At 39.1% G+C, this 18160-nt stretch overlaps 1 protein-coding gene across 1 annotated transcript in view; it reads left to right on the forward strand.

The window, feature by feature from the left end:
* Positions 1–18160, forward strand: part of ext1b (exostosin glycosyltransferase 1b) — a 170941-nt gene that overhangs the window by 132500 nt on the left and 20281 nt on the right. The window contains exons 5-6 of the mRNA XM_024298588.2: positions 5144–5276; positions 10536–10654. Of these exons, the coding sequence (XP_024154356.1) occupies positions 5144–5276; positions 10536–10654 (252 nt within the window). The remainder of the gene's footprint in view (positions 1–5143; positions 5277–10535; positions 10655–18160) is intronic.

The raw sequence follows: 18160 nt of genomic DNA on the forward strand, positions 1-18160 counted from the left end.
AACTTCTACCAAAATTTAAATATTGTTTATAAATATTTTAAATTTTAATTAAAAAAATGTGTCTCCCTTTTTGTCCTCAATTGACATTTCAAATTTTACTTATTCATAGTTGATCATAATTTTCACATTTTAAGCTTAATAGATCAATAATTCATAAAAGTGTAAATCGATTTAGTACATAAGGCTAAAATTGCTAGCTTAATGCTAACGTTTAATAGAATTTCCCATAGAACGGCTAATGCTAACGCTGGTTCGACATAAACAAGGCTCGGTTAATACAATCGATACATCGATTTGAGTCGATTTAAGCTTAAAAGATCAACGATCGATTCATACAAATATAGATCGATTTAGGACCTGAAGCTAAAGTCTGTTAGCTTAATGCTAACGTTTAATAGAATTTCCTATAGGATGGCTAATGCTAACGTTTGACCAAAGCAAGGCTGGGTTAATACAATCAATTCATCGATTGGAATCGATTTAAGCTTAAAAGATCAATAATCGATTCATACAAATATAAATCGATTTAGCACATAAGGCTAAAATATGTTAGCCTGATGCTAACATTTAATTGAATTTTCCATAGGATAGCTAATGCTAACGCTCATTATAGTTTATCTAATTCAACTTTCAAATTTGTGTTTTTGATTTTTATATATTTCCTTTAAGTTTAAGTTAGTTTAAACTATTTTAAATGTTCATTTTTTTTTCTAGTTTATTATCTATATTTTCCTCTTTAGTCTTTGCGGTTTTTGCATCATATTATCAAATTTGCAAAAGAAGTTGATGTTTAAAAGGGGCGGGGCTTTGAGGTTATTGTCCAATGGGGATATGACGTCATCATAACCTCTGTCAACCAATGTCAGGCTCGGCTACTGTAACCAATGGGCTCAAAGCCCCTCCCCCGCTAAAAATTGGGATCGAAAACAAAAAAGTTTGAATTGAAACTGTAAATTTTTTTTTTTTATTTACATTTTCTAATATTTATTTTTAAATGTTCAATATTTATTTTAAATTTATGCAAACTTTCAAGTTTTACATATTTTTTAAAATGATTTACGATGTGTATTTTTGAATGTCTTATTTCTCATGAACTTTAAGCTGATCCTGATTTGATCTCACAATCTGAGCTTGTTGGTTCTGCTTGGTGATTGTTGTTTTATAGCAAAGCTTGAAGGGAGTAAAAAATGTGTCTGTCAGGTTTCCACTAAACTCCGTGTGTCGGACTTTTACCTGTCAGGTGGTGGGAACATTTCGACCAATCACAAGGTCAATATCAGATCCCCGCTGCTGGTACACCTATTAAAGCGGCCTGTTAAAGCGGAGTGCGGCCGACGCAGGATTTATCTATCATGCTCTAATTGGTTGATTGTTGCTGTTCTGAGGGGAGATTGAGTCGTCCATCATGTCCGACTGAGGGCCGCCGACGGGGGAGGAGCTGCAGCCAAGCGAGCAAAATTGCCCCTCATAAGGTGTAAAGGGCTGGAGGCTTTGGAGGTGGCAGTCGCTGTTTTTATAGAGAAGTCAACAGACTGGGAGTTAATCTGTTTTTCCGAGCCAAACGGTCAGCGTCGGCCCCCGGGGGACGGGGCCTCGCAAAAGTAAAAGAAACTCGCCGCTGTTTTTGTTTTTCCCCCTTTTATTTTGTGTTACTGCGGCGAAGGCCCCCCAGCCGTGCCATTAACTCCTTCCACGGCGGAGCGACGCCGTCCTCACCCGGCCGCCTCCTTCTGTCCTATATATCAGTCCAGCAGCCATCACCTCCTGATTCAATAGTGCTCATAAAACACTGCTGCAAACCTGTGTCTGTTTTACTGAAGCAATTTAGCAAGGCTCAAGGGCACAGCAGCAATATCCCTCTCCTCTGCCTGTTCAGCACAAGCCGAGCGCGGGCGGTGGCGGCGGTGGCGGCGGGGGAGAATAGTGGCCCTCCTCACCTCTGACCGTTTGACTGACTGCTCTATTTGGACCCAGAAAGCACCGGGGCACGCCTGACGGACCGGTGTGGACACAGCGGATGACTCCGGCTCGTCTGTGGGGAAATATTACCCAATAAAGCCGATTTCTTTCAGCTGTTCTTTGTGCTACAGTGATTCAAGCTGGCGTCCGTCAATACTGAGGAGCGGCGAAGCAAACGCAGCCGAGCTCGCCTGACTTCCCTCCGAATCCTGAGGTGTGAATAATGCTCCCGAAGCAAACGGGGGTTACTGGAGGCAGACGCATTAGCCGTGTTGATGTTCATTTACATTTATGACTATCAAGTCTGTGGCGTTTTAGTGTGAAAACTCATTTCTCAGTGTGAAATGTTTTATTGGAGTGATTACAAGGCTCATTGATCATATCCTTATTATTTCATCCACCGTAATCGGAGAGGCTAACGATTCTTCCTTTATGCTCACAAACAGTTCAGACTTTTACGAGTCCTCCGTGAAATGAGTCAAACGTATTCAAAGACAGGTTAATACTCGCAGAATAAATGGAGGATGGCTCCAGAAATGTTATGAGACCGACTTTATTTACTTTGGATTTTCTACAGCAGGGGGGTCAAAATCCAAAACACACCTTAGGTCGAATAGGATAAACATTTATTAAACACTCTGAAACTACATTTTTAAAACTTTAGAACTGTAACTTTTAACAAAATTATGAACTAGATGTATAGAATTACCTGTGATAATGCTAGTGTGAATGCTGTAAGATGAATTTGGCCGCTGAAGATGCTAGTGCTGATAGCTGAAGATGCTGAAATTGATAGCTAAAAATTCTAAAGCTGAAAAAGGCTGAAATCGCTGAAGCTGATAGCTGAAAACGCTTAAGTTGAAAATGCTAAAAAAGGTTATAGCTAAATTTGCTGAAGGTTATGACTGAAAACGATGAAGTTGATAGTTGAAAATGCTTAAGTTGAAATTACTGAAGCTTCTGGCTGAAAACACTAAAGCTGATAGCTGGCTAAAATATTTGCTAAGCGCCAAAGCAGCCTATAAAACAAATGCAAAAAACTAGGTTAGCCAAATCAGCTAGTGTGTAGCTGAAATATTGGCTGAACATATAGACTGTTAATAAGATATTAATAATACAATTGATATTCATGTCAATGGCTAAACTTCAAAATAGCTTTAAAAATCTAAGTAAATGCCAAAATAGTGCGAAAAGCTAGCAGAGCGCCAATTTTTTAACTTTAAAACCGTAGTTTTTTTTTAAAGGCAGGAATATTATTCCAGAATAAATCAACTTCAACCTTAAATAACTTTCAATATTTTACTCTCCAAATATATATTTAAAAAAATTATACAAGTCAGAAATAAGCACAAGATAACATCAGGCAGTTAAGAAAATGATCTGGAGGGCCGGATCCAGCCCCTGGGCCTTGACTTTGACATGTGCTCTACAGGTATTCTTTGGGTTGTTTTATTTTTTTTCTGTTAGCATTTTGTTTCTCTCATACATCAAAGTCTTGCTTAAACAACTAAAACAATACTCGTGTAATAATAAAATCCTCACGCTTTGGCCGCAGGTGCTACCCTCCCCCGTCCACTCTAGCCCCCCCTTTGACTCGTCCCTATTGGCTGAGCTGTTGCTACCCTCCCCCGTCCACTCTAGCCCCCCCTTTGACTCGTCCCTATTGGCTGAGCTGTTGCTACCCGCCCCTCACCCACCCTTTCTGCCTCTTGCGCCCTGATCGGAGCTGCACATGACACATTCCTGAAATAAAAAAACTTTTTTTCAAATTGCTGCTTTTCTGTTTATTTTATCTCCATGGCAACCATTTTATTTTTTGGTCGCCTGAGGATGACGAATAAATCTATGTCATTTTTAAAAGAATCAGCAAGATTACATTTTTGAATTTCCTTAGCAACTGAAGTTTTTTGTTAACCATACCCAGATTCCTAATACAGTAGATTCATGTTGTACATCACATTGTTTCATTCAGTTTGAGCCAGGGACTCGTGTGTTAAATTTTCAGTTAAAAATGTGCGAGCAACAGGGCAACGCCACTTTTCAGGCTTGCCAGGGTCAAAGATCAACAAATCTTCGGTTGTGGTGGTAGACTTAACCTGGTGGCGTGTGTGTCAAATTTAGCAAAGATCCTAATGTCATATTTGCTGTTTAAACATTAAAAAAAGTAGTGGGGATGTCGTTCAAACTGTTTTTAACCCTTGAGCTATCCTCGGTATATTGATGTTGGAACCAAGGGTCATCTGGACCCCACAAGACAGTACGCAATGATTGTTGATTGTCACTGGTGTCCGTGGCAGACATGAAATCCTGCCCACCTTCATCCACATTTGTTAACCGGATGTAAGGCTTGGGTCATCCCATAAGATAGCACAAGGGTTAAGATCCAGGGCATAGATAGTCCCGCGCACTAGAGTGTTGTGGTAGTTAGGTCGTAGAGCAGGGGTATTCAAGTCCAGGCCTCGAGGGCCGGTGTCCTACATGTTTTCCAACCAACCTTCCATTGAAGCTCCTTATTGGCTAAACATACCTGATCCTGGAAATTAGCAGCCACTAAGGAGCTTCAATGGAAGGTTGGTTGGAAAACATGTAGGACACCGGCCCTCGAGGCCTGGATTTGAATACCCCTGTCGTAGAGGGAATTCAGACATATGAAAGAGGTCGTAGACCCGAGACATTGAGGATGGTGGGCCTCTTCAAAAGTAGCAATTAGTGAAGGGAATGTAATCAAATGTTTTTGCTTGACTAGTCTCTTTACCTCGGAGTCGGGAATGCTGAATGTTCCTACGCGGGCACAAATCTGACTTTGGAATTTTTGACATTATCCCCAAAGAACAACTTCAAGAACTCTTCAAGATTTGGGCGGGTGAGGTTACAGGGAGTCTGCGAGGATTGATCGTTTTTTTGTCTCAAAAACCGCTAGGCTGACTGAACATTTGTCACTAGCTAAATATCGTGAGATCTAGTTGTTGTAGCTCCTCAAAGAGGCTCAGTGTCTGCCACCTAGAGGTTCGGACTTTAGGTGGAAAACAAGAGTAAGACGCTGAAGGACACTCATAAATGATTGAGTATCGTCTTGTCTAATCGATACAAGTATCGGCAACAAAATATCGTGATATATCACCAAGACGATTTTACTCTACACCCCTAATAAAAACCGACTGAAAATGTGTTTTTTTCCTCCCAGATCATCCAGGACCGTGTTCTGGAGCACGGATCCCGGAGCAGCCTGATGTGGAACAGTCACCCCGGGGGGCTGTTTGCTTTGCCTCAGTACTCTGGATACCAGGGAGACTTCCCCTTCTACTACGCCACTCTGGGTGAGGGACACGCCCACATTCACACACAGGAAATGACCCGCAGAGGTCAGCTGAAGTATCTCCAGGTTTCTCCGTCGTTGTCACGAAGTAAAGTCCGGTTCCAGTGGTTTTGGATCGTCCGGTCCAGACGGTCTCGCCGCCTTCTCCTGGAACAGCTTTGTCTGGCGGCGGGCGAGTGGCTCCGTGACAGATGTTTGTGTTTGCCCCGCCGCTACCCCACCCTGTCCATCATTGCTTTTTTGAGTCAGCAGCGCCGCTGCTGCCGACTCTGCAGAGAGGCCAATTCGTCCCGCCACGGTTCAGCGGCGCCGAGTTTTCCCCCTCGCCACATATCTGCAACCGGGGAGCTGCTCCGTCCCCCCCACCCCGTCACTCCATCATCGTCCACGGCTGACAGCACGCCGCAAACAGCCGACGGAGCACCTGCGGCGTGCAGCCCATATCAAAACGTGGCTTCAAGTGTCTGTTTGTCAATTAAACAGATGGACTCTAGAAGATGAGGCGACATTTCCGTTTCTTCTTGAAAGCTAACGACAAGACGAGCTCCTTCCCGTCGTTCATATTAACGGGATCGTACAGCTGGAGCGGCTCGGCTTTAATTTGCTGGAGCGAGATGGAGTTTTAATTAAAAAGCTCGGAAAGATTCTTGTAAATAACTGCGCGCCCCCTTGACAACAATAAAAATTTCATGGATATACGTGGAGTGGCTACTCTGTCAGCACCGCTGTAAAACGGGGAGGCACTTGTGCAGAGATAATGACGCTCGGCGTTATTACACACCATCACAACAGAGTTATTAGTCAGTGTGGAAGCTGCAGCCGCGTCCATCTGCATCAAATGGATCCTTTTAATCCTGATCCACATAGAGGAGCTGAAGAAACCATCCTGCAGTGACGTCCTCACTCCTCCTTCACGGGCAGGAAGAGGATTCCTAAAGGGAAATCTCATAGTTATAGACCACGAGGTCAACCTGTAGAAAGACAATCAGGGTTCCCATGGTGACTCAAAAAGTCTTTAAAGAATTGAATTTGCATATTTGGAACTAATACCTTAAAAAGGCGAGTACAGACCATAACAAACAAGATAAGAAGCTACAGTTTTAATCTAAAATAGGAATAAAATGGGAAATACGCAAACGAGTTGGTCTTAATTGTTGATATACATGACCTTAACTCAGGGGTGTAACACTCAATCGCAAAATCCAAAACACATTTTTGGTTGCTGACCGAACAGGATAAACATTTATTGAACACTCTAAAACTACAATTTTAAAACTTTAAAACTGTAACTTTTTAACATAATTATGAACTAGATATAAAGCATTACCTGTGTAAATGCTAGTGTGAATGCTGTTAGCTGAATTTGGCCACTGGAGATGCTAAAGCTGATTGCTGAAGATGCTGAAGCTGAAAGCTAAAAAAGAAACCTTGAAGCTTATAGCGGAAAACGCTGAAGCTGTTAACTGAAAACGCTGAAGCGGATAGCGGAAAATGCTAAAGCTGATATCTGAAAACGTTAAAGCTTATTGCTGAAAATACTGAAAATGAAAGCTGAAATCACTGAAGCTTATAGCTGAAATCACTGAAGCTTATAGCTAAAAATGCTGAAGCTGATAGCTGAAAATACTGAAAATAAAAGCTGAAATCACTGAAGCGTATAGCAGAAATCACTGAAGCTTATAGGTAAAGTAGGTAGCTGAAATTGCTGAAGCTGATAGCAGAAAATGCTGAAGCTGATAGCTGAAAATACTGAAGCGGATAGCGGAAAATGCTGAAGCAGATAGTTGAAAAGGCTGAAGCAGATAGTTGAAAACATGAAGCTGATAGCTGAAAACGCTAAAGCTTATAGCTGAAAATGCTGAAGCTGACAGCTGAAAATACTGAAAATGAAAGCTGAAATCACTGAAGCTTATAGCTGAAATCACCAAAGCTTATAACTAAAAATGCTGAAGCTGATAGCTGAAAATACTGAAAATAAAAGCGGAAATCACTGAAGCTTATAGCTGAAATCACTGAAGCTGATAGCTGAAATTGCTGAAGCATATAGCTGAAAATACTGAAACTGAAAGCTGAAATCACTGAAGCTCATAGCTAAAAAAGCTGAAGCTGATAGCTGAAAATACTGAAACTGATAGCTGAAGATGCTGATAGCTGAAAACACTGAAGCTGATAGCTGAAATTGCTGAAGCTGATAGCTGAAATTGCTGAAGCTGATAGCGGAATATCCTGAAGCTGATAGCTGAAAAGGCTGAAGCTGATAGCCAGCTAAAGTATTATCTAAATACCAAATTAGCGTAAAACAAACTGAGGTTAGCCAAAACAGCTAGCATGTAACTGAAAAAATTGCTAAACTTCAAAATAACCTAATAAAAAGATTTTGTGTTTAAGCGTCACTGAAGACGCGTCTTGTGTTAAATGATTAAAATAATTTAAAAATAGACTCAGAAATATAATTTAAGCTTCAATCATCCAAAAATCTGCAGCAAGAACATGTTAGATACTCCATTTTTATTACAAGTCTTTAAATAAATCCGGACCGTTAAAGAGGTCATATTTTTGTTTTTCATTTATTGCAAACAAATAATCTTTATTTAAAAAGTAAAAGCTAACAGCAAGAAGGAAAACTGTGAATCTCAATGCGATAAGAAAGCATTAATGCCCCGTCCGTCTCTTCATGAGTGTTTTATTCTGTTCTGTTGTTCCCTCTTTAAACCGAGCCTGCAGAGGAACCTCCTGCAGACTCGGTGAGGAGCAGCATCTGCTGCGATCAGCTGGGACATCTGCATAACGACACATTTGTTCCCGAGCGATGAGGAGAGCAGACCAGTGGAAAACACCGCCTGAAAAGTCAGCAAAATGAAAAGAAAAATGATGTTTTCTAAAGCGGTAGAGATGGAGATGTCATGGATGAGGAACCTCGGGGTATTTATCCTATAAAAAGTCAATAAAGATGCTTCCCATTAAACCTGTGATTGGAATGAAATGTGTGTGAGAGCCTCGTGCACGGTTTGACGAAAAGCAAAAATAAAGAGGATCCGATGTTTCACGTTTTCGCCTAAAACCTGCCTGTTAATTAGCGGACCTCGCTCTCAAAAGCCATTCCATTTTCTCCCAACAAAAGCCTCTTTTTAATTATTTTTTAATTCCACCTTTTACTTTTGCAGCCACTTCTATGAATCACAAGCTGAAATTAGAACAAATTCCACAATAAATTGTAGAAAATCAAATTCGGTTTGACATGAAAACTGGTTTTGTTGGCGGTTTTATGGAAGTCCGCGTCTTGTTTGCAACTATTTATAACCAGGAGATTAAAGTCTGCAGACTCTATACTTCTCATTAGGAATCAGAAAGATCCAGTACAGTTTACCAAGTTAGAAAAGTGCATGTTTTCTTCCCAGAAATTGCTGGGTGGCAGAACGGAGGCTCATCTAATGCTATCTCCGCCCCGCCATGCTTTGCTGCTTTGGGTTAGATTAGATTTAAATTAGGAAAAGTTGGACGTCCTCTATGATGTGTCTGTTTCAATCTCTTTTTTTCCTCCTCGCTTTCGCTCCCTATTACTCCTTTCAGACATGAAGTCAGGCTGAATTTAACATCACATCAGCAGATGCTTGTCTGTTTATTTGGAGGAGATAAAGCCCAGAAGACGTCCAGAAGTAATATCTGAAGACACACATCAACCTTCCTGAATGTTCCAGGAAAAAGCCTTTGAAAAACGTTCCTCCGTGGCCAGAAATAATCTGTGTGTGTGATTGATATCTTCTTCTGCAAATAGATGTGAAGTGCCCACAGATAGTTCACTTCTGAACATCTTCTTGGAGCATTTTTCTGATGATGGACACAAATATGAAGAAAATTAAGCTTTGAAAATATTGAAAAATAAGAAAATATATGACGAAAATCGGCTCCATTCTGATGCATCCACTTACAGATCCTTGAACCGTGTATTTTGGAGAATGTCGTGTTTGTTTGCATAGTTTAGCCGATGGTGCGACTTATACCACTAGAGGGCACTGCAGACGAGTCTATCAGTATTTCATACTAATAGCATCGCAGAAGAACAAGTACGAGCCTCGACTGAGTGGTTCCACAGCGACAGAAAAAGAAGAATTCAATGGATTTATTGATTTAAAGTGATAGTTTAGTTGACTTGATTTCTAAGTGAATATTTGTTTAATTAATATACCAGAAAACAAGTCAATTCCTCCTATATTTCATGTATAAATATTTCATCTTCTTCACTACCATTTATGGTAGTGAAGAAGATGAAAATTCTGTTTTTTTTCCATATTTTGTTCAATTTTTTTTAATGTAACTTATGATTGTTTTCTTTTTATTCTTTTTTATCAGTATTTGCTACTGATGACATCACAGAAAAATAATATAATAATAATAAAAAAATATATAATATAATAAAAACAATATAATAATGTAATATAATATACTAGACACTCAATTCCTCCTATATGTAATGAAGCTAAATATGATTATGGTAGTGAAGAAGATGAAATGTCTGTTTTTGTTCTCGTGTTTTGTTCAGTAAATTGGAGAAAAAAAGCAACTTATGTTTGATTTTATTTATTGATATGTATTTTTTAACACCTGTGACATTTATTCTGGAACGACTTTTAGTTCATAAAGTACGATATGTCTTTTTCTTTCTCGTCTGAGCTGGTATCTGTTTAATATTTCCAAAATTGTTAAAAAAAATGTTTTTAAAACATTTGTTCTAAGGGTATAAGTTGCACTAGTGTATAATTCACAAGAGCAAATATGTCTAATCAAGGAAAAGAAAAGTATATATTAGTCGCTATGGAGTATATATAAGTCACACTTTTGGGAGAAAAGTCTGACGTTTCAGAACAAGCCCAGCGTAGCTAAAATAATAAAATATATAAAATAAATACAAGAATATTAATCTTTTGATCTGTATAAGAAAAATTGTAAAGTTTAAGAGAAAAACATTAAGATTCTCTTCCATGTTTGACGACACTTCTTCAGCTGCTGTCAGTAGTAAATACTTCGGCAGCAGCACCCTCTAGTGGTTGTTTCCTCTACCAACCGCTAAAGGACCACCGATGTTTACTGGGAAAATAACAAATACATGAGCCGATTTATGTGTTAAAAATTAAAAAACACAAAGAAGTCCGTCCTGAGTATAAGTCGCACTGCTGGCTAAACTATGGAAAAACTACGACTTATTCTCCGGAAAATACGGAACCCGAATTAACGTGACATATTTTTGTGTTCTGTGTTCCAGGTATCAAACCTTACCCCAAGTTCACCGCCGTCATCCACGCCGTCTCCCCTCTGGTGTCCCAGTCTCAGCCCATTCTCAAGCTGCTGGTCGCCGTGGCCAAATCCCAGTATTGTGCGCAGGTACGGACAGCGTTTGACTCCTTAAATCTCGCCGCCGTGTTTCTGTAACAGGAGCCTCATCCGAGCTGGTTCCCGTCCACGTATGTTCACTGCAGAGAATTGAATTGGAGCCGAGCTGCATCTGTCTCCATGGCAGCCGGGCCCCTCCAGCACAGCTGGAGATGGCATGTATTGATTCCCCAGCATGCTCCTCACCAAAGCAGGAAATGAAATGGAATTTGCTCCCTGATGGCTGCTACTGTGTGAATGTGTGGGTGGAATTGTGTTGTGTCATTGTTTGTTTGTCACTAGATTGATTGGATGTTTGCATTTAGAGAAAATAGATTTTTTTAGGGTTATTGCATGAATGAACCTTCATTTGAAAACCTTATTTGATCAAAAATGTCTAAACATGAACAGATTTTTTATTTATCTGCAGTTTCTGCACAAAAAACTCTCATTTATCCTTGATAATTACACATAATAGTCGACAATACTTAACATGTGCATGCTTCTTTAAAGCCTCTAATCAAAGTTTTATTATTAATGTTATTTGGAATTGTATTATTTTCATTTATTACAAAAACCAAAAGAAGAAAAACAAACACATAATTATATCAAACCTCGTTAATATATTGAGTCATACATTTATTTGACTCTAATAATTTAACAATTAAATACATACAAATATTTAAATAAAATGTAAAAATAAAATAGTAATTTCATTTTTAAAACCTGCAAATAATTAATGTTATTTAAAAACTATTGTTTTTTTCTTGTTGGGAAGAAAACAAGTTTGATGGTTAAAAATTATAATTTAACATGTTTTTATTTGAATTTAATTAAAAATCACACTTAATAGGAAAACAGTTTTTTTTCTACACTTCTGACATAAATGTGTCTGATACTATTTTATATTATTATATGATCCGTTTTTGTGTCTTTTTTTTAGTTCTTATGATAAAAAAATATATTTGTGGAAAAAATAAAGAAAATAAATAAATGAAATGAATTGAGAGATGAATGACAAATGTGAAAATATGTTTTTCATAGAAAATTAATATCATTTTTTACTTATACATTAATTAAATTAATATTTTATTGTTATTATTTTCTTTTATCTTTATAATTAAAACTTCTAAATAAATGACTGTATAATAAACTCCTAATGAAATTAGCTGATGATTTACACACTGTAACAAACAGAAATATTAAATTCAGTCTAAGAAAAATCAAAAAGATTCTTTACGATTAACATTAATATTAAAAGGAAAAAACTACACTTGGTTTGATCCTAGTTGTGTTTTTTTTTTTTATTTTGAATTGAGAGACTCATAGATACATGTGGAAATAGAATAAATTTTTAAGAAATTTTAAGAAAAATTGAATGTTGTTTATGGCACCAGGATTTATTGTAAATAAACTTCTGGAAGTTAAGAAGAAATACATCATAAGATAAAATATCACCAGTTGAAACGTATGAGGTCAAGTTATTAATCAACAACCAGAAATGTCCTCAAATGAAGTTTAAAAATATAGATATAAGATCTTTTTCTAGATAAATGAAAATATCTGCCAACAGAACGAGTAGAATATTAACGGTAAGATTTCCTAAAATAAGTCGTGTTGTGCTCCTCTTTTATTGAAATTTCTCCCAAAAATATCATGTAAAGTATAAAAAACTTGTTTTTTTGAGATATCACTTAGAACAAAATGTTTTCAAGTTCAAATGGTGTAAAAAGCTATTTAAGATTTAAGAGTCTTTTATTTGAATGAAAAATCACTTAAGATAAAAAATGACAAAAATACTTTAATAATGTGATGTTTTCATTTTTCACCCAATTTATCACCAATATCATGTTCGACTCAACTTTCAAAGACGGTTTCCTAACCAACTCCAACAGATAATCTCTGTTTCTATTCTAAATCTAAGAACTATTCAGCCAACCAGCTAATCCCACAGCCTCAATCCCACAAACTCCGTCCATCTAATCCCTGTCATCTCATTAGCCTGAGTCCTAATGGATAATCTGATGGTCTCTCAGGACTAAATCCCAAACTCAGCTCTGAAACTTCTGCTGAGATTAACGGAAACAAACTGAAGTTTCATTTAAGACACTCTCGGTTTTTTGGGGGCTTTTTTTTCATCTCAAAATTGCGTTTCTGAGTATTTCTTTATTACATTTGTTGTGAATATTGTTGTGTTGTGTATTTGTGCAACATGTTCTCACTCTCTAGTCGTCACATATTTACGTTCTGGTTCAGGACTCCTCCGCGTCACGTTTTGATGTTCTGGTCGTCTCCAACTCGTCTTTTTGTGATGTGCTGGCTGTTCTCAACATCAAGGGTCCACAACCCTCAAGACTTGGTACCGAATGAGATACCAGACGTGTACCAATAACAGATTAGGGTACCGGTACCGGCCGAATCCCGAGGACCAGTCCACGTGTGGTACTGTGTCCGATACCTTATCTGTTACTGCGTACCGAGGGGTGTGGACCCTTGGCCATGACCCGGCACCGGATGAGATACCAGATGTGAACCAGTACCGGGTTAGGGTACCGATACCGGCCGAGTTCCAAGGACCAGTCCACGTGCAGTGGTGTGTCCGGTACCTTGTACCGAGGGTTGTGGACCCTTGCCCCTGACTCGGCACAGGATGAGTTACCAGTTATCAGTACTGGCTGTTCCCAACCTTTGGGCCGTGAACCTGTACCAGCACTGGGACTGGAAGAGTTACCAGATGTGAACAAATACCGGGTTAGGGTACCAATACCGGCCGAGTCCCTAGGACCAGTCCATGTGCGGTACTGTTTCTGGTACCTTGTACCGAGGGTTGTGGAGATTTGACCCTAACCCGGCACCGGATGAGTTACTAGGACCAGTTCTGGCTGTTCCCAATCTTCTGGCCGTAAACTGGTACCGGTACTGGCACTGGAGGAGTTACCAGATGTTAACCAGAACCGGGTTAGGGTACCAATACCAGCCGAGTCCCAAGGACCAGTCCATGTGTCGGGTATCTTGTACCGAGGGTTGTGGCCCCTTGGCCCTGACCCGGCACCGGATGAGTTACCAGTGCCGGCTTTTCCCAACCTCTAGGTCATGAACTGGTACTGGTCCAGTACCGGGACGCAGAGGGTACCAGTACACTAACCAAGTACTGGCAGTGGACGAGTTACCAGACGTAAACCAGTACCGGGTTAGAGTTGGGGTACCTGTACTTGGTTAGGGTACAAGTGTGCTCCGTGTCTCGGTGCTGGAGCGGTACCAGTTCAAGGCCCGGAGGTTGGGAACAGCCATGAAACGATGAGTTGGGGACACCCAAAACGTCAAAAAGTGACGCGGAGGCGCCTTAACCAAACGTCAATACGTGATTCGTTGGGATTGAGAATGTGTTGATTTGTGACTAAGAAAATACGCTGGGCGGAGCCACAAGCTCCGAGCTCCGCCCTATTTTGATACATCCTCTCACAGACTATTAGATTCTCGTAAGCTAGCAGAAGTGTGTAAACAGAGAGCTCTCAGCAACTTTTAAGGGAATTTCTATTGAACTCCTGCAGAAACTCTGTCCTAGAAATCGATTCTGATTTTTACATTTAAATCATTAAAAGATCAATAAAAACGCTTTTAAAATGGATCCAAAGGGGTTTAAAATCCTCCAGATAAATCTCCTTTTCTTTATAATCTCCCGTCTGAGTGAACCGCGTCAGAGACAGAGAGGCGGGATCGTCCACCATCCGTTAGAAAGACCCCCGTCGTCTCCACTCGACGCTGAGCTTGTTAAAGCAATGGCGGGAAATTAGGAGAATGTAATCTTCAGAATTCAGCTGCTCCTTCAGGTGGTAAAACCCAACTTTAAATGCTGTTATTGCCTCAATTTCAACAAGTCATTCGCTCGTAACAGCAGGTTGAAGGAGTAAACTCTACCCTGCTATTATTTTTTATGGGGTACTTTTGTGTGTTTCATTCTGAGTGGAGCGCCGGGCGCACCGCCGGGGTGTTTTCTTCCTCTCTCTCAGGAAAAGAGGAGCGATTGAGAGGTGTGCTCCTACAGAGGAGGCGAGGGTGTACATGAATAAATGGAAAGAGGAGAATGCTGGAGTCGCAGGCTAAATTGGACTCAAGAAAGCTTTTGAAGCGCGTTGGGCTCCCGCTGTGTGTTTGCTGCTGCGTGTCCACACACATTTGATGGAAGTTTCTTCCTCCAACCACACTGGAGAAAACAGGATGGAGGCTGACGGAGACGCCATCTGTCTTTCTAATCAAACAGCAATAGACGCCTGCAAGAATGGATTAACACTCGGCTGACTCCATACCTGTTGTTATCTCACTCCGGCAGATATTTTCACGCCCACATTTTGGCTTGTGAAGCTTTTATTTCAACCAGGGGTCTCCACAGTACGGCCCGCGGGCCGGATCAGGCCCGTCTCCACATCCACCATCAGATATGCCGATCCAGAACCACATAGTGACTTTTGATTCCACCTTCTGGAGTCTGAACTAAGAGAGGAGAGAATATTTATTGGTTTAATAGTGATTCACTTTTTCTTTCTTTAGTTCTTTATTATTATTTCTCTTCTGTACGGTTTTTGGACGTCCAAATCTCTTCAGCTCATTCAACTATTAAAATATTCAGCTCTTTTTATGCTAGCTTTTTTATGTTTTTGGTAGTTGCTAAGGATTTTTAGGCTATTTTTAGCTAATATTTTAGCTACGTGCTAACTGATTTGGCTAATTTAGGATTTTTTTCTGTTTTCAGGCTAATTTGGAGTTTAGCTAATGTTTTAGCTTTATGCTAGCTGATTTGGCTAATTTAGGATTTTTTTCAGTTTTTAGGCTAATTTGGAGCGTAGCTAATATTTTAGCTTTATGCTAGCTGTTTTGGCTAATTTAGGATTTTTTTCTGTTTTCAGGCTAATTTGGAGCTTAGCTAATGTTTTAGCTTTATGCTAGCTGTTTTGGCTAAATTAAACATTTTTCTGCTAATTTGGCATTTAGCTTTTATTTCAGCTACATGCTAGCTGATTTGGCTAATTTAGGATTTTTTTCTGTTTCTTTACAATAATTTGTCATCTAGCTAATATTTCAGCTACGTGCTAACTGATTTGGCTAATTTAGGATTTTTTTCAGTTTTTAGGCTAATTTGGAGCGTAGCTAATATTTTAGCTGCTAGCTGTTTTGGCTAAATTAAACATTTTTCTGCTAATTTGGCATTTAGCTTTTATTTCAGCTACATGCTAGCTGTTTTGGCTAATTTCTGCTTCTTTTTAGTTGTTTAGAATAATTTAACATTTAACTTATATTTTAGCTATATGCTAGCGATTTGGCTAATTTAGGATCTTTTCCGTTTGAAGCCTAATTTGGAGTGTAGCTAATATTTTGTCTTTCTTAGCTGTTTTGGCTAAATTACACATTTTACCCGTTTTTAGGCTAATTAGGAATTTAGCTTATATTTCAGCTACATGCTCTCTGTGTTGGCAAATAAAGTGTTTTTTTTTTGTTTGTTTTTTTGAATACTTTGACATTTAACTTATATTTCAGCTACACACTAGTGGATTTGGCTAATTTAGGATTTTTTCCGTTTTTTAGGGTCGTCTGGAGCTTGGGTAATATTTTTTCTTCATGCTAGCGGTTTTAGCTACATTACAGATTTTTCCAGTTTTTAGGCTAATTTGGAATTTAGCTTATATTTCAGCTACATGCCACCCATTTCGGCCAATTTTTAATTTTTCGTTTTTTTAGGCATATTTTGAGTTTAGCCAGTATTTTCGTCTTATGCTAGCTGTTTTGGCTAAATTAAAAATGTAACCAGCTTTTTTGGGGGGAGGCATTTAGCTAATATTTCAGCTACATGCTAGCTTTTTGCTAATTTAGATTTTTTTTCCGTTTTTTGGGCTTATTGGGCATTTCCCTAATCATTTAGCCAGCTATCACCTTCAGTGTTTTTAGTTATCATTTTCAGCATCTTCAGCTATTAGCACTATTATCTTCAGCTTACAGAATTCACTCTGGCATTATCATTAAAATGTTTTAGTATTATTTTTTTCTATGAAGATTACAGAAATTATTTTTTTCACTATTTGGGGTTTTCAGGAAAACCGTAAATGTTCACGTTTAGGTTGTTATTGTTACACTTTTTCTGTTAGCCTTCAATCCGACCTCACATCAGAGAAAGTGATGAAAAGACAAAGTTTGGGGAGCCCTGATTTAAACTAATCAAACCGCCGTGCGTCATTGCTCTGGTCTCACTGTGGCGCCGTAACACAAGCCAGACGTTACACATCCAAAACGCCGTTTGGCAGGTCCGGTTGGTTAGCGGGGCGCCGCGGGCGTGACGTAGTTAATGTCGGGGTAATGTGAGGCTTTATTGATCCCTGCAGTGAAATTCTCGCGGTTTGGCCTCCGGTGGGGGACGCCTGAGCACAGCGCCGACCACAAGCTCTGTGCCAGTGGAACCAGGATGGTTTCGTTTACGGAGCCGCTCAAGGACAGAGCAGCAGGTCACGTGACCTCTGACCCCCAGAGGGAGGCTGTTGCTGTTTCTGGAAGGATTTGTTCTTCCCTGAAAAAAATAACAGACTTACCAGAAAATATGTTTCTTTTAGAAGCTTTTTTTAGTTAATTTAATTTATAGTTTAATTAAATTTTCCTCGTCATAATTTCCTTCATTGTTTATGTCTAAAATTTCTCAGACTGTAAAGTGAAAACACGTACAAAAATACCAGACGATCAGTGAAATCAAAGTAGGATTACAGACGCTTTTGAGGCAGTAAATGTGTCGAAGTCATGGCCCGGGGGCCGGATCCGGCCCTCCAGATCATTTTATTTTATTGTTATTAATGACCCGATGTTATCTTGTTCTCATTTCTAACTTGTATAATTTTGACAAAATATATTTTTATGGAGAGTAAAATATTGAAAGTTATTTAAGGTTTAAGTTGATTTATTCTGGAATAATATTCCTGGATTTTATTATTTATAATTATTCTAAAAAGTTACAGTTTTAGAGTTTTAAAAATTGGTATTCTGCTAGCTTTATGGACTATTTTGGCATTTAATAAGATTTTTTAGGCTATTTTGGAGTTTAGATAATATTTATGTCATTTATCTGTACGTCAGAACCAGAAGTACCATATATGTCAGTCTCAGTATACCGTATACTTCAGTACTGAAAGTACCGTTTATATTAGTACCGGGAGTACCGAATACCTCAGTGCCAGTAGTATCGTTAATGTTTGTACTGGTATTGTTGTACATGTTGTTACTGGTAGTACTGTACACCTCAGCACCAGAAGTACTATATATGTTAGTACCTGTAGTATGGAATATGTCAGTAGCACCATAGTACTGGTAATATCATATATGTTGGTAGCAGTGATAGAGTACACTCGGGTACCAGTAGTACTGCATATGTTGTTACTTGTATTAATTTGGCACAAAGTTTTAGTACCCATCCCCAGTCTCCATCACACAGTAGATAATGACGCGGTGCTTAATTCAGTTTAATATCTGACCTTTAGCTGGTGC

Source organism: Oryzias melastigma, linkage group LG11 (assembly GCF_002922805.2).
Source record: "Oryzias melastigma strain HK-1 linkage group LG11, ASM292280v2, whole genome shotgun sequence".
NCBI classification, from domain to species: domain Eukaryota; kingdom Metazoa; phylum Chordata; class Actinopteri; order Beloniformes; family Adrianichthyidae; genus Oryzias; species Oryzias melastigma.